We start from the raw sequence: 17,003 nt of genomic DNA, 5'->3' as shown, positions 1-17,003 counted from the left end.
TTGGTGAAGTTCCTGTGCCGATCTCACAGTCCTCTTCCATCCTTTTCGATCTTGAGCCTGCTCTTCCCAGTTATCAATTTGAAGGGTCTGGCATACCTTGTTGATTTCCTTCTTCCATGTGCTTCGGGGTCTTCCCATTAAGAGATCCCTTGTATAGATCTATGGTGCTCTGTTATCCTGCATCCTCAGTACATATCCAGCCCAGCGCAGTCTGTTGGATTCTATCGCACCCATTATAGTGTGTTATTGAGAGAGGGTGTAAATCTCATAATTGGATCTTTTCTGCCAGCTTTGAGAGATACGATCAAACCATGGGCCAAATATTTTTCTATAAACTTTATTCTCAAAGACTTGCAACTGCTGTTGCTCTTTCTTGGTTATACTCCGTGTCTCGGAACCATACAGGAGTACTGGTCAAATGATTGTATTGTAGATAATCCTTTTTGCATTCCTTGTTAAAAAATTTGAGCCTAATATAGGGCTCATAGAGTAAAATGCCTTATTTGCATTCTTAATTCTAGCTTGGTGTTTCTGTTGCCTTCGGTTTTGCTCATCGATTAATACACCAAGGAATTTAAATTCCTCTACTCTTTTAAATATATATTTCCCAATCTTCAAAAGCAATCTGTCAACCTCCTCATGATTCAGTCTCTGTACAACCATGCAATGTGTATTTTTATCATTTACCCGTAAGCTAATTTTTGCTGCCATTTCCTCTAGTTCCACAAATAACTGCCTAATTTCCAATTCATTGCGGCCAATAAGAACAATATCATCCGCGTATGCAAGGACTTTATGTTGTCTCCCCAATATGATGCCAGCAAGTACAAGAGCTAATTTCTTGATAATCTTCTCCATTGCAATGTTGAATAGAAGAGGAGATAGGAAGGAACTTGATTTTCTGCCCTCAAGCAAAACACAGCTAACATTACCATCCATACACAGTTTGCACATGTTAATTAACCTTTTGCCATACACCATTTAAAGGCGGATGCCTGGCCGTAATTACCGTGTTTTCTGACAGAGTCCTTTAAGTCCCAATAGGCACAGCAGCATAAATATCATCCTTTAAAAGAAAATAACTAGAAGTCAAACGAATAAAGATATAAATGTAATTTCTTTTGCATTTTGTTCCTAAAAGATTAGTGCATATAAATGTGTACTCACCCTTATTTTGAATAACCACATTTCGCTCCGGATGGTATTCCAAAAAGCACCCTGTCCTGCACAGTGATAGATCGCACTGCTTACATTTGAATGTTGTTTGTTTGCCTCTCCCAGAAACTGCCCTATTTTTCATTTGTAAACACAAAGCACACACTTTGGCACGACCAGGTATCTTCACAAGAGAATGAAATAATTTAGGGGATGGACAGCCGATGGGTAAACTTATTTTCCTGCTAGTACGTTTGCGAGATGTGAAGTTCCCTATCATCTGTTGCACCAAGTTGCGCTGGAAGTTCAGCTGTCTGTTTCCATAAGCTGTGAGAGCTGGTCGATTACTCAATCATAAAGAATACTGAAATCAATATAGCTCAACTTATTACCATTGTTTTAAAAGTTTAATAAAAACACTATTAAGATATTAAGATTTTTTTTTTAAGTCAGAGGGAAGAATTCTCTTCTTATTAATCACCAAAATTATTATTTTACATTAAACTACCCTCTGAATTATAAACTTGAAGAGTCCTTACCTTTAATTTACTAAACAGTCTTGCCTTTGCCCAAGCTAACCACCCTCTTAGCAATAACACTAATTATCATTGTACAAACATGTACTGTGGGAATAATATCATCCTCTTTCTGATTTTCCTAGATCCTTTTTTTTTTTGTGGGGAATGCTAGTACTCTTTAATTATATTACAAGCTTAGCTTCCAATGAGTTATTCTATGCTTCCATAAAACACCTTGTGATTATCCTCTTTGGTAAGCCTCATCTTATTTTTAGATAAGGAGGAATTTTATACAACCTGGCAGGCAAAAACATTCACATCCAGGACGTTAATGGTTACACTTTGTCACTACAATGTAAACAAGGTCAAAGCTAATTGGTTATTGGATTGCTTTAATTAACAAGGGGTTTGATGCACTAAAGGGACATTTTAGACCACATCAAGAGACCTATTGAATTTTAGTTGTAAACAAAGGAAAACCATAGGATCCTGAAATTTCAACATGTCATATTTATGCATAAATGGACTTACCTGTATGTTTTAAATAATTGTCTTAATTTCATTTATTAAATATAGAACACTATTTCAACAACATTTATAAGGTTAAGCTCAAGTGCTTCAATCATAGCTTTAGATTATTTTAAGTAGATGTAGTGATGTTATAATTTAATAGTTCTAGATATGCTAAGAGAGTTTTTGGGCTGATGAAGAGAATGGTATAATGTTCTCAGAACATGTACTCATGAAAGTAGGTAGATAATAAATTTGAGATTGTACCTGTAAGTTCTGACAAAGGAGATCCAAGAAAGGAAACTATCCACTGGTGAAGGCGACAGCCAAAACGTTTTTACCCACACTTTTCTTTTATATATTCCCCATCCATGAGTGCTTATGTGGTAATTCACTGCTCTCCCCTGTGTCTTATACATATGTGTGTTAAATATGGTGAACTTCTTTGTAACTTTTGGCTCTAAGGCAAAGTATGATTATGGAGGTCGAGACTCTATATTTTTTGACCTATTGTGCTGATTCAATGATACAAAAGAAGCTGATATTGGCTCCTTTATAAGTGTGCTAAAAAAGAAAAGGACTTGACCGGTGATTATATTTATTTGGGTGGAAAGTAGTAACTTGTCGGAAAACAGTGCAAATGCAGAGCACTTTTGATACTTTTGATATGTTGTGTTCTGTTCATATTCCAGTTCACTCCCTTCTCATCAGCTTTACATGATAAATTAAAAATACTATTAAAAAATGCACAGATGAATATAGAAAAAAATGTTGTGAATCAAGTTTAAATTAAATGTTGAATGTCTACATACACATAAACTGCATTGCATCCTCTGTTCATGATTAACTTATTTCTGCATGAACTTATTTGAAACACACTTGTAATGAGAACATTAAACTGTTATTTGACTTCGGACTGTAAATTACATACAATTTTGTTTTATTTTCCTGCAGAAAAGGCCTCCAGATAACTCATTCTATGTCAAAACATGTAATAAAAATCCAAAGAAGACCAAGTGGTGGTACCATGGTATGTAGAAAATTTCAGTGAAATTGAATGTATTAAACGTCTTAAAAAATATATAGTTGAACTGATAATTTCTTATTGTTTGCTTTCAGACGATTCTGTATAGGGGAGGCTGTGAATTAGTTCTGTAAAAATAAACTCATTCTGTCTCTCTCTCTCTCTAGAAAAATGGAAGTCTTAAAAATCACAGCAGGCTATGCATTGCGTTGGAATATTACTATTTTGCTTGTTTCGATCAAGAGAAGACAAAACATCTGCCGATAATTTTCTATTTTCATTCTATGCAGTGTTGGTGCTTTACACTTGATGTATTTTACCACTTTAACCTGTTGTTGAACATCTAATCTCACGATACCAGTGAACACATTTTATTGAAACAATATAAATCCTGCAGTGCGTTTTGTAGGTATCAAAGTGTTTCCATTGTGTAAAAGTTCTCAAGAATGGGGCTATTTGTATATGTTGTGATATTTGTATATGAGAAGAATTATGCAAGACAAAAAATATTAAGTGGTGTTTTGTAATAACAAAGACTGACTTGGAAACCAGTTGTTCATCTGGACAAACAGCTCAGCTAGGTTTAAAACCTGCACTACTGTAAGTTTTTCTCTAGGTTTTAAATCAGCGGTGGTTGATAGTGTGTCAAATTACTTGTCACAAACCACGATCCTTCAACTGCTGCTTATTTAATTGTTGCCACAGTGATTTTTACGTAGAGTTAAAAATAAAAGGGTGAAGTCAGTGTACTACAAACTATGAGCTTCAGTTCAGTACATCTTTGAGAATTGTTGGAAATAGATAGATTGCAGCTTTGGTGGATTTTATTTTCTCGATAATCTATTCAGCTTTTATTTTTAAAACTATTTTAATCAAATGCTATATTCATTACCGTTGTTTTGAGTGAAGAAGAATCCAGAATAACACTTCGTATGTTCATAAACTAGAGATTTCCATAGTAAAATAGTTAAAAGACCATGGCATAAGTTACCCAGTAGTTGTCAGATTTTCAAAAATGGTGTTCATAGACATAATATATTGTATTCATGAAATGGCACCTGTGTATTCATTGCAGGCATTCAAATATCATGATAAGTAGAAACGGTTAAAAGAGAATATTGTGAATGAAACTACCTGCATCAGTTGAGGTATTATACCGAACAATCAAGTACTAGAATAATCATATTCCTAGAGATGAAGGGAGATATAGTTTCAATATTTCAGTATATTATCTTCTTATTATTTATCACCAAATTATAGGACTGGCTTATACATACAACATTGCACTTTCTTCTTGTTTCCTAAACTTGCATTAGTAGTGGTCGGAGATAGTGAGGTTCATGATGTAGTTCGCAATGTATAATAGGAAAAGGGTTTGAATTATAAATAATTGGACTACAGCAAGTAACCTTTGTTATAGAAAAAATAAAGTATGTACACATACTGTATATGCAAGACAGTGATTACAGATAATGTAAGGAAGTTATATGTATTTATTTTTTCAAAGACTTCTACAAAATACAAGCTGTAAAAAGAGAACATTAACTTGTAATTGAGAAAGACTTTCAACAGAAAATTGTCAGCTACCAGGAGTTTCCTTCAATTCGTTAAGCATTTAATGTTCTGAAAATTTAACTTCCAGTATATTTTCTTTATGGTACCAACCACTACAGAAACACGCAATAGTGATTACGTTCCTCCATATAGGGTTGGCGTCAGGAAGGGCATCCGGCCGTAAAACAGGACCAAATCCACATGTGCAACGCAGATCGCACCCGCGACCCCACAGGTGTGGGGAAAAAAGTGGTAGGAAAAAAAGAGACCTTTTCTTTATGGTAGTAAAATTTGATTAATTCAAACAAAAGGGTTATCTGATGCTAGAAGTAGCAGGATTTCTAATAGTATCTCACAGTGTTATACTTAAATCTTTGATGTTTTTCTAAAACATTTGCACTCTCTTTAAGAGATAGAATTATAACAGCAGTCCTAAGAAAGCAAATGAAAGTATTAATTCAGCACGTATGCATGTAAATTATTTATAATTTTATTTTTGTAAGCCTGTTTTAAGAATATATTGAGTCCTGCGGGATTATCTCCAATGAGGGGTAGTTCCTCAAAATATAATTTGACCATAATAAATGCATCTGCAGTTGTTATAGCCAAATTTTAAAGTAACCCCTTAACAGTTCATCAATATTATTATTTATTGAGAAGTATAATAATGATAAATTGTCAAATATATAACAATTGAACAGAGTAGAATCTGCATCTTGAAATGCTTTCAAAAGTACATTTCCCAGATATTTTGCAATTTCATTCAGAATGAATTTTTATTATTTTCTTTATTGTATACATTTTTTCCTTCCATGACAAACTTCATGTTCTTGCCTTCATTCATCAAACATTAAAGTTTCAGATATATGGTATGACTCATATTAATCTGTTCTTAACAGCTTGGTCCTTGTCCATGACACAAACTAAAATGAGAAAGGTTGAAACATACCTTTAATCTCAGATACATACTCATCTCTTGTCCAGCTTTGTGCAACCTTGGATTGACAACTATGTGATAAACAGTTCATTCTTAAAATCACATATTTTCATATCAACTATAGAACCACTGTTACTATGCATTCATTTTCCAATCTCTAAATCATTGTTTAGTTATAAAGATACTACCTAATAAGTTAATTAAACACTATTTCATTCTATTTATGAATTAGTATGGCAAAGAATGCAAAAAGAATGTAAATCATACGAAGAGTACCATGCTGTTCTATTAATGTACCGAACATTTATGCACATTAATTTGATTTTGGTCACTTTACGTCATATCTCCACCTTGATTTCTTTCTTACCTTTCATCTTTGATAGAGGATTCTATACACAGATCTCTCTGTATGCAGAATTTTGCATGAGGAAAATAGTGCTTCCCAATTTATGCTTCAGATGTTTCTTCTCATTACAGTTAAATTATGGGCCAACTATGCAGTATTTAATAGTAGAACTCAAACTCTGGTCATTCTACCTCAGTTCACGTTCAGAGAGGTAATTTTCCACCTCGAACTAATGGATTCATTTTTAGTCATTCAGAGAAAAAGCATAAACTGTAGAAGACATCTTGCATTCTCAAAAATAAGGGTGTTGTCTGATATTTGAATACTCCTTTCATGTATATAGTATTTATACTAACACCTCTTTCAGCATTTATTTCAGTAGTTACTACAGTTCATTAAGATACTTGATATTTTATACACAAGAAAACAGAAATTTAAATTTTATTAACTTGCCTGTTTATGCTCCCTATTATGTTGTGGTAAAAGGTTATTTCTTGCAGCTATATGGAAGAATGACTAATTATAATTCATATTTTGTATAGGATAATCATGTGGCAGAAGACACAATCTGATGTAACCCAGATGGGAAGAGAAATCTTTAATACAGTAGAAAATGATTATTTGAACCTTAGTCATCCAGATCCTCAATTATCCAGACATGAAGAGTGCTTTCTTTTTTACTCCATCAATATATTACATAAGCTTTGAGACTTCGTTATTATTAGCCACATTGGACCACTTTTCCATACTCACTTTCTCTTTGAAGGTTGTACCATTTGGTTCTTGTGATCTGCCAAATACTTTTTCATTTGTTCCGATGTAATTTTCTCATTTCATCTATGTGTCATTTTTGCTAAAACTGTGTGCCTTAAGAAGGGTGTTAATTTTATTTTTGTTTTCTACATCTGCTATCTCGAGTCCAGCTGCTTTGAGATCTTACTGAATTTTGTGGATCCTTTGTCTTCCTGTCTTCTTTCCAAGATTTCTCGTCACTATTTGTCATAAAATCTGGTTTCCGGGCAGTCACAGGATGAGAAAGAAATATTTTATATATTGTACTGAATATTTATTTTATTATTCGTATGGATCTATCTAAAAAAAATTGAATTCATAATTATTCATCAGTGTTTCATATACTGTACTGTACCTATATTATGTTTACTTTATTACATTAAAATTTTGAATTCAACTATCCAGATTTTTACTTATCGATATAATGCCTAGTACCAATTAGTCTGGATAATCATTTAAGTATAAGTATTTAAGTATTGGATTTAAGTATTGTGATAATATACAAGATTATATATATATATGTATATATCAACCTGCTGACTAGTGGCACAATTGGTAAGTCACTAGCCTTTTGTTTCCAATCTAGTGTGGTTGATATAAGCTGAGGTTGTTGGTGTTGAGGGTGTTTAAATGTGATGACTACATGCCATTGACTTAGTTAGAATGGATATTAAACAGATAACTTTATTATTAGTAATTCTTTCAGCTTAATTACAACACTGGTCAAAAATTTAAGACTAGACTTAATTTTCTTCTGTTAACCAAAATGATTGTGTATATTTTAAATTAATTTGAGCCCAGTTCACTGTCATACTTTGACAAAGTCATTGTAATATGACTAGGACTTCTGGCTAGGAGAATTGAGCCAGAGTTCATTGCAGTAAGATGACCATTTTCTTTCCAGTCTTTTATCTGCCACAAAATTAGGTAGGTTCCCACTTGTTCTTACAAGATTGAGCTACCAGAACATGCCAGATCACTTCAATTATTGCCAGAGTCAGGATTTTGGGACTTCTGTCAGCAGCCTGTTACTGTAACCAGTAGATTAGGAAGATGATAGATGATATCTTCTCTAGAGAATACCAAATTGATTAATTTCTACAGGATGGAAATAATATACAAACGTTATCATATACAAATGTATACTAGGCATTATATGTTTCCTAAAAACAAAAAAGGGAAAGTAATCTTCTTACCTGGATTGCTCATTTATTGCACATAATTTGTAGTATTTTAGTAAGTTCTAATAAAGAATTTGGTGCAGTGATGAGAGAGACAGTTTGCCCAATATCTATAAATATTTCATTATCTGGTGAAATATTATTAAATAAGTTTATAAATTATGGGTAAATTATCCATAGCACTAAACTTTGCAGGTCTGGACTTCATGCTACATAAATAGTGTAATAGCTGTGTGGCTCTCCAAAAACTATGTTCCACATATTCTGCAGAAACTATTACTTGAGAAGGTTTATTGAAATGGTATTGCTCCTAAGGATTTCAGTGTTTCATGAAACATTTCAGATAGATGTTCAAAGGACAAGGTATTGCTAACTTTGCTTCTTGTACCTGGGGTGCATAATGAGAAAGTAATGTTAGTAAGACTGTTGTTTGATGTTGGAGAAGCTATTTCAAAATAGGGACCATTTCCCAAGTTTTTGGCATTGATATTTCAATTTCAAGTGGTAACTGTAAATATGCAAAGAAACTGCCTGCAAATCAACTATAATCACCCAAATGTACAATTAATGTTTCCATTTGGGAGAGCATTTAAGATTTCATTAAGTCTGAAATGCTACCTTCAGCATATGCCCTAAGAATATCTATCTATTCATTTTGAGTTTTCTCTGTAACAAACTGAAATTTTACTAATCTAAATACTGATCATAAAATATAAAAATAATGTTAAGTATCTCTTGATATTGTTAGAGCATATTTGTTGAAAGATATTCTGATACAAACTATTGAAATACAATTAATAAAATATCAGGTCTGTTAAACTGTGTTAACTGTTTTGTTTATGTGAACAGTTAAATTATAATAGTACTCTTGCAATTCGTATACAATACGTAGAGGTCAGCAATGCCAAGTCATAACAGAACGACTTCAAATATCTAATCTACAGTAAATACCTTTTCTAGTCAGTATTTTAAAATTCTTTATTATTGGATTGTTGTGTTATTTTACAGGCTGTAATACACATAGCCTTTAACTCTGTTCATAATTTGTAAAGGAATTAGACTGGAAAATCCACCTTTGCAGCAATGGCCAAAGTGTCGATATTTTAAACAGAATATATTTGATTAGATTTTTTTAAATTTAATGGTATTGAAATATATTACACAAACAACGGCATTGTTAATGCCAGACATATATATTCAGTGCAGATAGACAGAGTACAGTATGAGCATTGCACGTTAGCTTAGTAGGCAGTATACTTGTTAAGGAGCAGGAATTCTGACCATTGTGTGTATATATATCTTGTTAAGTTAGTCTACTTTTTCTTTGGGATGTTTAGGTGCTTTAGTTTCAAAGCGTAGATGAAAAACAGTCACTTATCAGGTAAGAAATTCACTGATAACTTACACATAAAGTAAAACATTTCACATACCCAAATTTTTCAGTGGAGGGGAGAGTAATAGGTCTCCTAGTGGTTCAACATCAGGATGCTGTTTTGCAATAGAGAGAATGTGATGAGGGACAAGGATGAGAAAGGCAAATAGGACCAGTTATTTTATGCTGAGGTCAGGTGGTTCCCTGAAGCTGAACACTGGCTAATCCTAAACCATGGAGTCTCTTAGGACAGAGGGTAGAAGGATAGGGATTAATGTTTAATGGTTTAAGGACTCAAATGATGAAGCCATCATCAAACATGCTGTTGTGGACCAAGGTGAGAATAGGAAGATCAGTGCTGGGAATTTGCTAGAACTGCAATGTCCATACAGTCATTTGCCTAGACCATTAGAATGTTGGTAGTAAGATCACTGTATAAATGAGGATCAAATTAAAACAGAACATGGGCCACAGAATGAAATCAACAAGATTTATTCCAAAAGTAATCCCCATACACAAGCACTTGTCCCACTGTTTCACCAAGAGGTGAATACATACTGGTAGAACTCCTTTGGTTGAGATTGGCACCAGTTGTTAACATTGTCCATGTAAAAGCGCTGACCTTTCAATGCCTTTTTTCAAGAGACCAAAGATATGGAAGTTGCAAGGTGATAGATCAGGGTTATACAGTGAGTAGTTCGTTGAAAAGGGTATTGAAGGGTCTGCTTCTGCTTGCACAATGAATTTGTCGACAGTGTCACAGTTGGTTCTAATCTCAGTCAAAGGAGTTCTATGATCAGGGTATTCATCACTTGGTGAAACAGTGGGGCGGCATGCGCTTGTATAACTTTGGAGATTACTTCTTAGATAAACCTTTGTTGACTTCATTCTGTAGCCCTTGTTCTATTTTCATTTGATCCGTCTTTATAGAAGGTATGGCAGAGTCTACTCTGCAGATATTGAATAATGTTATTTTGAGGTGAAGTCATGGTGATTTTGTATGGGTTAAGGCTTGTTGGTAAACTTATTGCTGGGCACACGCGCATGAGATCTTACAGCAGTTACATTCACAGCATAAATTGCCTGTGAAGGAAGTGGAAGTTGATACGATCCATATTGAGTGAGGAAATGTCAAAGTTTAGTTAGCACCTAATTAAAAATGACTGAAAAGGAGGTCAATAGTGTTTTGAAGCAAGCTTTTGGTCCTGTGTAATCCTTGCCTCACATCTGGGATTCTTTTCCTAAATGCCCCATGCTTATAGGTAGCTACATACAAAAGAAAAATCATTGTGAATCATGTCAAATCCCACCTCCTCCTGGCTCTTTTCCTTCAGTAAAGTCTGTTTTCTGTTTGTATTTGGCACTACATTCACCAGCATGCATATCCTATACAAGGTTGTCATGGCTGTACCTCAACCAATATTATTTTCAGTGCAGACTTTGCTCAACCTTCTGTAATTGCCAAATTACCAACACACTAGCCAAACACCACAAGGTCACCGTAAAGGTTTCTAAGCAGTTCTCCTCCTCTCACCTTGTTACTTTGAGAGACTCGGACCCTGTACAACTGTTCAGTTCCATCTTTAACATCCAGTAATTGCTCCTGTTTTCTCTTTCCCTATTTCTCTACTCCACCTTCCCTTTGCAGCATCCAGGTACTCTGCAATTTGGAGAAATAATAATACTTTATTCTCCACTGATGAAGGTTAGAACTGGAAATTTTTTCTTCTAAGCATATGCTATCAATACATTCTAATGTAACAAGTTGCTGCTCTTAGTTTACTTAACGTGTATAATTCTGTTGTTGTTGACTTTTGTACTTTAATGTTATGATTGAGTATTGTAACTGTTTTGAAGTACAAGAAATGGCACAGAATCCATTCATTCTTGTTCATTTTTTAAGAGAAAATTAAAAGTTGACGGAGGGATACACAAAGAATAGTGAGTGACAAAGAAAAAACAACTAAACAAAGAAAATCTTATATATTTTATATTTCTTCACTATGTACTTTGGAATGAACACCGTACCTTAAATTATCTTACATATCGCTGTGAGCAATATTCTTAATGTGTTTTGCCTAAATATCAGTCACTGCTGTTATTTGGGTTTTCTTTCAATGGTTGCAATTTGCTGTATGCAAGTGCATGTCCCTGAACCAGTTGTAGAAAAACGAAGGAGTCATGTATCCTGTGATGTTCTAATTATTATAGGATGTACGAAAACCATTATCGTGCATAAATATAGAAGATAATAATTGAAATATTGAAAACAATTTCTTTAAATCACTGATAGACTGCCAGTTCGTCATACTTGTATGATGGTATTTTTCAAGCCTTAATGATTCTTTTCTTGTACTGAGCTGAAGTTTATAGCAGAAAGTGTTCACATAATTATCTTGTGTTGTTGTTGTTGTTATTATTATATAACAACTTTTTTAATTGTAGTTGTTGAATCGAAGGTAAAACACTCTTTATGTTTAAACAGTATTCTAGTTAGTAAGCAAGCAGCTGGAATGGGCCATGTACATTACTGTATTGCTGCCATTTATATGTTTTTAGTTACACATGATGTTCAAAACTTCATAGATACAATATTGTTCAATTTCTTTGCAGTATTTGGAATAATATCTCCAACTTTTAAATTTCATGGTAGTGAGAATGAGACATTTTCTTTCATCAGTAAGTAATGAACAGACTTTTAATATTTTTTTCTTGTAACTTACGTTATGAAGTCTGTTTATTCTACTCTCCACTACCCACTTCAGAGATTGAATTTCTAGATCCTGACAATATTAGCAAGCACAAGTCTAAAATTTTATATTTTTTCTTTAAATTAATATTTATCTAAAAAATAGTAAATTTGAAGTATAGTGGTCTAGAAGAACTCTCATGATAATGCTATCTTTTTTATGTTTGCCTATATTTCATTATAACTGATGAGAGAATGCATGAAATGAATATTTGGTATCATTTCTCTACGTGTAGAAGTGTGTCTTGGTTTTGTAATAGTGTGATTCAGGTGAAGAGCGTGTACATTATTTCTCAATAGTTCCATACACTTTTTTTAATTTTTTAAAAATATTTCCTGTAGTAAAACTGGGGAAACAAGCACATCAGTATAGGTGGAGAATAAGCATGTGTGAATATTCCTGGGTGTGAATTCCAGAGAAAATATCTTGCTGTAGGTTTAGTGATATTTTCTCTCAGATTAATGCTTACATCTATAAAAAATTAAATAAATTATTGTCTTTAAAATCATTTAAACTGCTAATTAAGTTGGTTTCCATAGATGGAGTGGTACTAGAATATATCATATTACTCTAGTATTAGCTATATTATAGTGACGCTATGTAGCTATGGTAACTTTTCTTCTGTTTCTCTCTTGGTGGAGCTGTTTGCCTGGCTGAGAGATGATGGTGTTTTGATGCTTGTATTGCTATTGCTGGCGATTGAAATATTAAAGCTCAAAACAGTGGAAATATCAGCTTCTCTTAACACAAATCATAAGAAAAATAGTTCTGACCTTCAAAGAAAGTATAATATTATTTGCCAAAGAAAGGGAAAGTCCATTAACAACATGAAAGTGAAGGATAACCTATGCCTCACAGACATACTGTCAGAGTCAGAAGAGAACTAGAGTGGACTGAAGGGACTCAAATAGATAGGATGAAAGAGAGGAGTCTGACACAAATAAGTGAAAGCAATGTTATTTTGTTCTTGGATGTAATTAAAGACCTGAGTATTGAGAAGTGTCTACACTTTGCTAAAACAGAAAATTGTCAATTTTAACTTCTTCACAGCAAAGCTGAATGCTCTGACCTAGCAAATATGTTCACCAGCCAGTGATCTTATTTTTCGTTTTCTTCTCTTGAATGCTTATAATAACTCGTTGCTTACAATTACAAATTGTGTTCTGTGCATTTTAAATCTTATTTCTGTCTAGACAGAGCTTACTATTGTTTATAATGCAGAATATTAACCTAAATGATAGTCCTTCAACTTTGAAACTAACTGCTCCATTCATCTCAGTTTGGTTTTAACTACACTCTTCATGACATTCATATTCGCAGTTGAGTCAGGTATAAGTGTGTAACTTTTTTCATGGGTTAGTGTGCTTCATTAGATTTTGCTGAGAAAATTTCTCTCGGACAGAATTTCCTTAATATAATCAATTCAGTATAAACATGTACTGTACTTTTACAACATGTACTATACTTATTTGTACATTTATGATTAAAAGGCAAGTGGGGATCTTCCACACAGTGTCAGTATGCATCAATATAAAAGATCTTTTGTCATGAACTAATACTCGTATCAACGTTCATTTTGCTTTATTAAAATTTGAACCTTCAGCTCCTATTTTCTCACTCTTCAGTATATATATATATATATATATATATATATATATATATGTATATTTTTTTTTTTTTTTTTTTTGTAGATGGTTAATAATTTTGGAAGCATATTCAATATGTAACATTTTCAGAAGTTCATGAGTATTTTCATTAATGAATGCTCTAATTTTAATGATGTGGTACAATAGTATAATGGTAAAGAATTAACATTACTGAGGATACATACATGTTCATACATGTCGTAAAATCATATCTTGTACAAGCAACATGTTCAGCATTGCTCTTTAGCAAACCATGGGAAAGATATGAGAAAGTGTAAAACACCACCACCACCACCACTACTACTACTACTACTACTACTACTACTACTACTACTACTACTACTACTACTACTACTACATACCGTACTACTGTTTTATGCTATGCTGATATTTCACTGGTCAAGTGAAATCTGATCTGCTTGCTTCCAAAACTGAAATACAATACCTTTAGAGTTCATACATGTCGTAAAATCAGATCATGTGCAAGCAACATGTTCAGCATTGCTCTTTAGCAAACAATGGGAAAGATATGAGAAAGTGTCTTGTGATTGCTAGAAGCTATTATTCATCATTATGTTGTGGTGGAAAGTTGTGAAATGATCGAACACCACGGCATCATTGATGTAGTCTCGGCTAAGAATGCCATTAACACTGTAAATAGTACAGAGATTTCACTTAGCAAATTTGCCATTGGATTAGAATCCCCTAATCGACCATTCTCTGCCACAAACTAATGTGCACTGGTAATGTCCTTCCTCTGACAAACAAAAATGTCCTGTTTGTGACCTAAACTTGCTAAAGAAAAGTTCTGTACTTTGGAACTGAAGAAGTGGTCTGGTATTATTTGAGAGAATGTCCGCCTCCATAGCGTAACAGTTAGTGCTACTAGCTGCCATCCTTGGGGGCCCAGGTTCGATTCCGGGTACTGCCAGAAATTTAAGAATGGCAGGAGGGCTGGTATGTGGTTGAAGTCGTACATGCAGCTCACCTCCATTAGGGGTGTGCCTGAAAAGAGTTACACCACCTCGGTATGAGGACACGAGTTTGCATTTGAGGGAATGTAGTTTCTGAGCAGCCAGTATCCAGTATTCGGGAGATTGTGGGTTCGAGCCCCACTGTTGGCAGTCCTGAAGATGGTTTTCCATGGTTTCCCATTTTCATAGCAGGCAAATGCTGGGGCTGTACCTTAATTAAGGCCACGGCCGCATCCTTCCCATTCCTAGCCCCTTGCTATCCCATCGTCGCCATAAGACCTACTGTGTCGGGGCGACATAAAGCAGCTTGTAGTTTCTGAGCAACAGATAATTTTAACAATATTGCAGGCAACTAGCTGCTCAGATCAACTTATGTAAGTTTTCCTGAATCTCTTCTGTCATTTCTGATAGAAATAGAGAGAAGTAAAAGCTATATTTCAAAAAAAAGAAAGGAAATAATAGCATTGGTATAAATTACAAATATTGAAGTGAAATTTAAATCATTATTAGGATGTAAATTGTTTCATATAGGTTGGTCTGTGATCATATAACCTGTTAAGGACCTATCCTTACCAAGACGACTGTTACCCATCCTAATGACCTGCAGAGTGTGATCTGTTCAGCATGTTGAATTTGTCAGCTGTATTACTTGGCTCTCTTCTGAAAACCATAAAAGTAGTTAGTGGGATGTAAAATCAGTAACATTATTATATACTAGTGTTGGGTACCGAGTGTATGATTCGAAACATTGCATCGATTCATTCAAGTGTGTGAGTGAATCGATTCACAGGAACAGTGAGCTCACGGCACACAGAATTCATCTGACTCGCAACAGACAATGCTGAGTGGTGCACTCACGGATCAGTGAGACTCAACACACACACACACGGTTCATTATTGGTACACTGGATATTGGCAGGGAGCTGAACTTCCGCTGCATCGAGTCATACAGAGGCATGGCACTGAAAGAATCTTACGCAGTCACGGATCAGTGAGACACAACACATACAGTTCATTGTCGGTACACTGGGCATTGGCAGGGAGCTGAAGTTCCGCTGCAGCGAAACTTACAGAGCCATGGCACACTGAAAGAATCGTACGCTATAATGGACTCCCGCTCTCAGCCAGTTTGAAAATAATACCCACTTGCATTCACTGTCCTGTTCTTACAGGGGAGTTTAAATAATAGATAGATTTATTTGCAGTGCTAAAAAGGTCAAAACATAATTCCAAAGTACCTAGCTAGTAAATAGGTAGGCTATTAGATTATTCTATTTATTAGTTTAATGAATCAGTAGGCCTATTATAACTTGGTTGACATTCGACAATTAACTCAACTCAACTTTCTAGCCTACCCTATGAGTCATGTTCGTGACCACTCAAAATTGTCTGTTTTATATTGGAAAGAACCAGTCAGTATTCTTTCAGTTTGTATGACGCATCATTGTACAAGACTTCGATAATCTAATCACGAAATCACCGGTGTACGTGGACAGCGAGTAAGTGAGCCGACTGTCGCAATAGCTTAAATAAAAAGGTGTTGAATCAGAAAACCAGAGGGCTGCTGTACATCTTGGGTAGCATATACGAAATATGATGATTTAAAAAATCCTCTGCTGATAGAAAAACATATTTTCAAAGATGACCATGCAAGTTGGCCATGCAGTTAGGATCGCGTAGGTATGAATTTGGATTCGGGGGATGGTGGGTTTGAATCCTACCATTGGCAGCCGTTAAGATGGTTTTCCGTGGTTTCCCATTTTCACATCAGGCAAATGCTGGTGCTGTACCTTAATTAAGGCCACGGCCGCTTCCTTCCCTCTCCTAGCCCTTTCCTATCCTATTGTCGCCATAAGACTTATCTGTGTCGGTGCGACGTAAAGCAACTTGTTAGAGTTATATTTAATATGAAGGCTACTTATTGTGAACACATATTTTTTCCATCTAATCTATATACTTATTTAATGGAGTTGTCACTGTGGGGAAAAGGCTTTGTAACATCAAACCTTGATTTGAAGAAGTGGCTGCATGAGAAACCTGGGGGCCGATGACCTTCGATGTTAGGCCCCTTTAAACAACAAGCATCATCATCATCATGAGAATCCTGAATCTGAAAAGTAGATGGCGCATAGCACGACTGACTTAATCCCTCCTTGTACTGGCCTTGACAATCGCTTATGAAGCCCAGCATAAAGCAGTAATTGGAAAGTTTCCTCATAATGCCGGTAGAGCGCTGGCCACCTA

General features: G+C 34.7%; 1 protein-coding gene across 3 annotated transcripts in view; it reads left to right on the top strand.

Moving 5' to 3' along the window:
- The window catches only part of LOC136857155 (ubiquitin-conjugating enzyme E2 W), a 335,437-nt gene that overhangs the window by 154,898 nt on the left and 163,536 nt on the right, over positions 1–17,003 (top strand). Inside the window, exons 5-6 of one of the 3 annotated variants that reach the window (XM_067135581.2) lie at positions 3,138–3,213; positions 3,375–7,349. The exons of 1 other annotated variant lie outside the window; for it this stretch is intronic. In XM_067135581.2, the coding sequence (XP_066991682.1) occupies positions 3,138–3,213; positions 3,375–3,391 (93 nt within the window). In that variant the 3' untranslated portion in view covers positions 3,392–7,349. Of the gene's footprint in view, positions 1–3,137; positions 3,214–3,302; positions 7,350–17,003 lie in introns of those variants that run through there. One more of the 3 variants, XM_067135582.2, reaches the window with a different exon arrangement.

Source organism: Anabrus simplex, chromosome 1 (assembly GCF_040414725.1).
Source record: "Anabrus simplex isolate iqAnaSimp1 chromosome 1, ASM4041472v1, whole genome shotgun sequence".
Taxonomy (NCBI): domain Eukaryota; kingdom Metazoa; phylum Arthropoda; class Insecta; order Orthoptera; family Tettigoniidae; genus Anabrus; species Anabrus simplex.
This window is presented reverse-complemented; position numbering and strand designations above follow the sequence as displayed.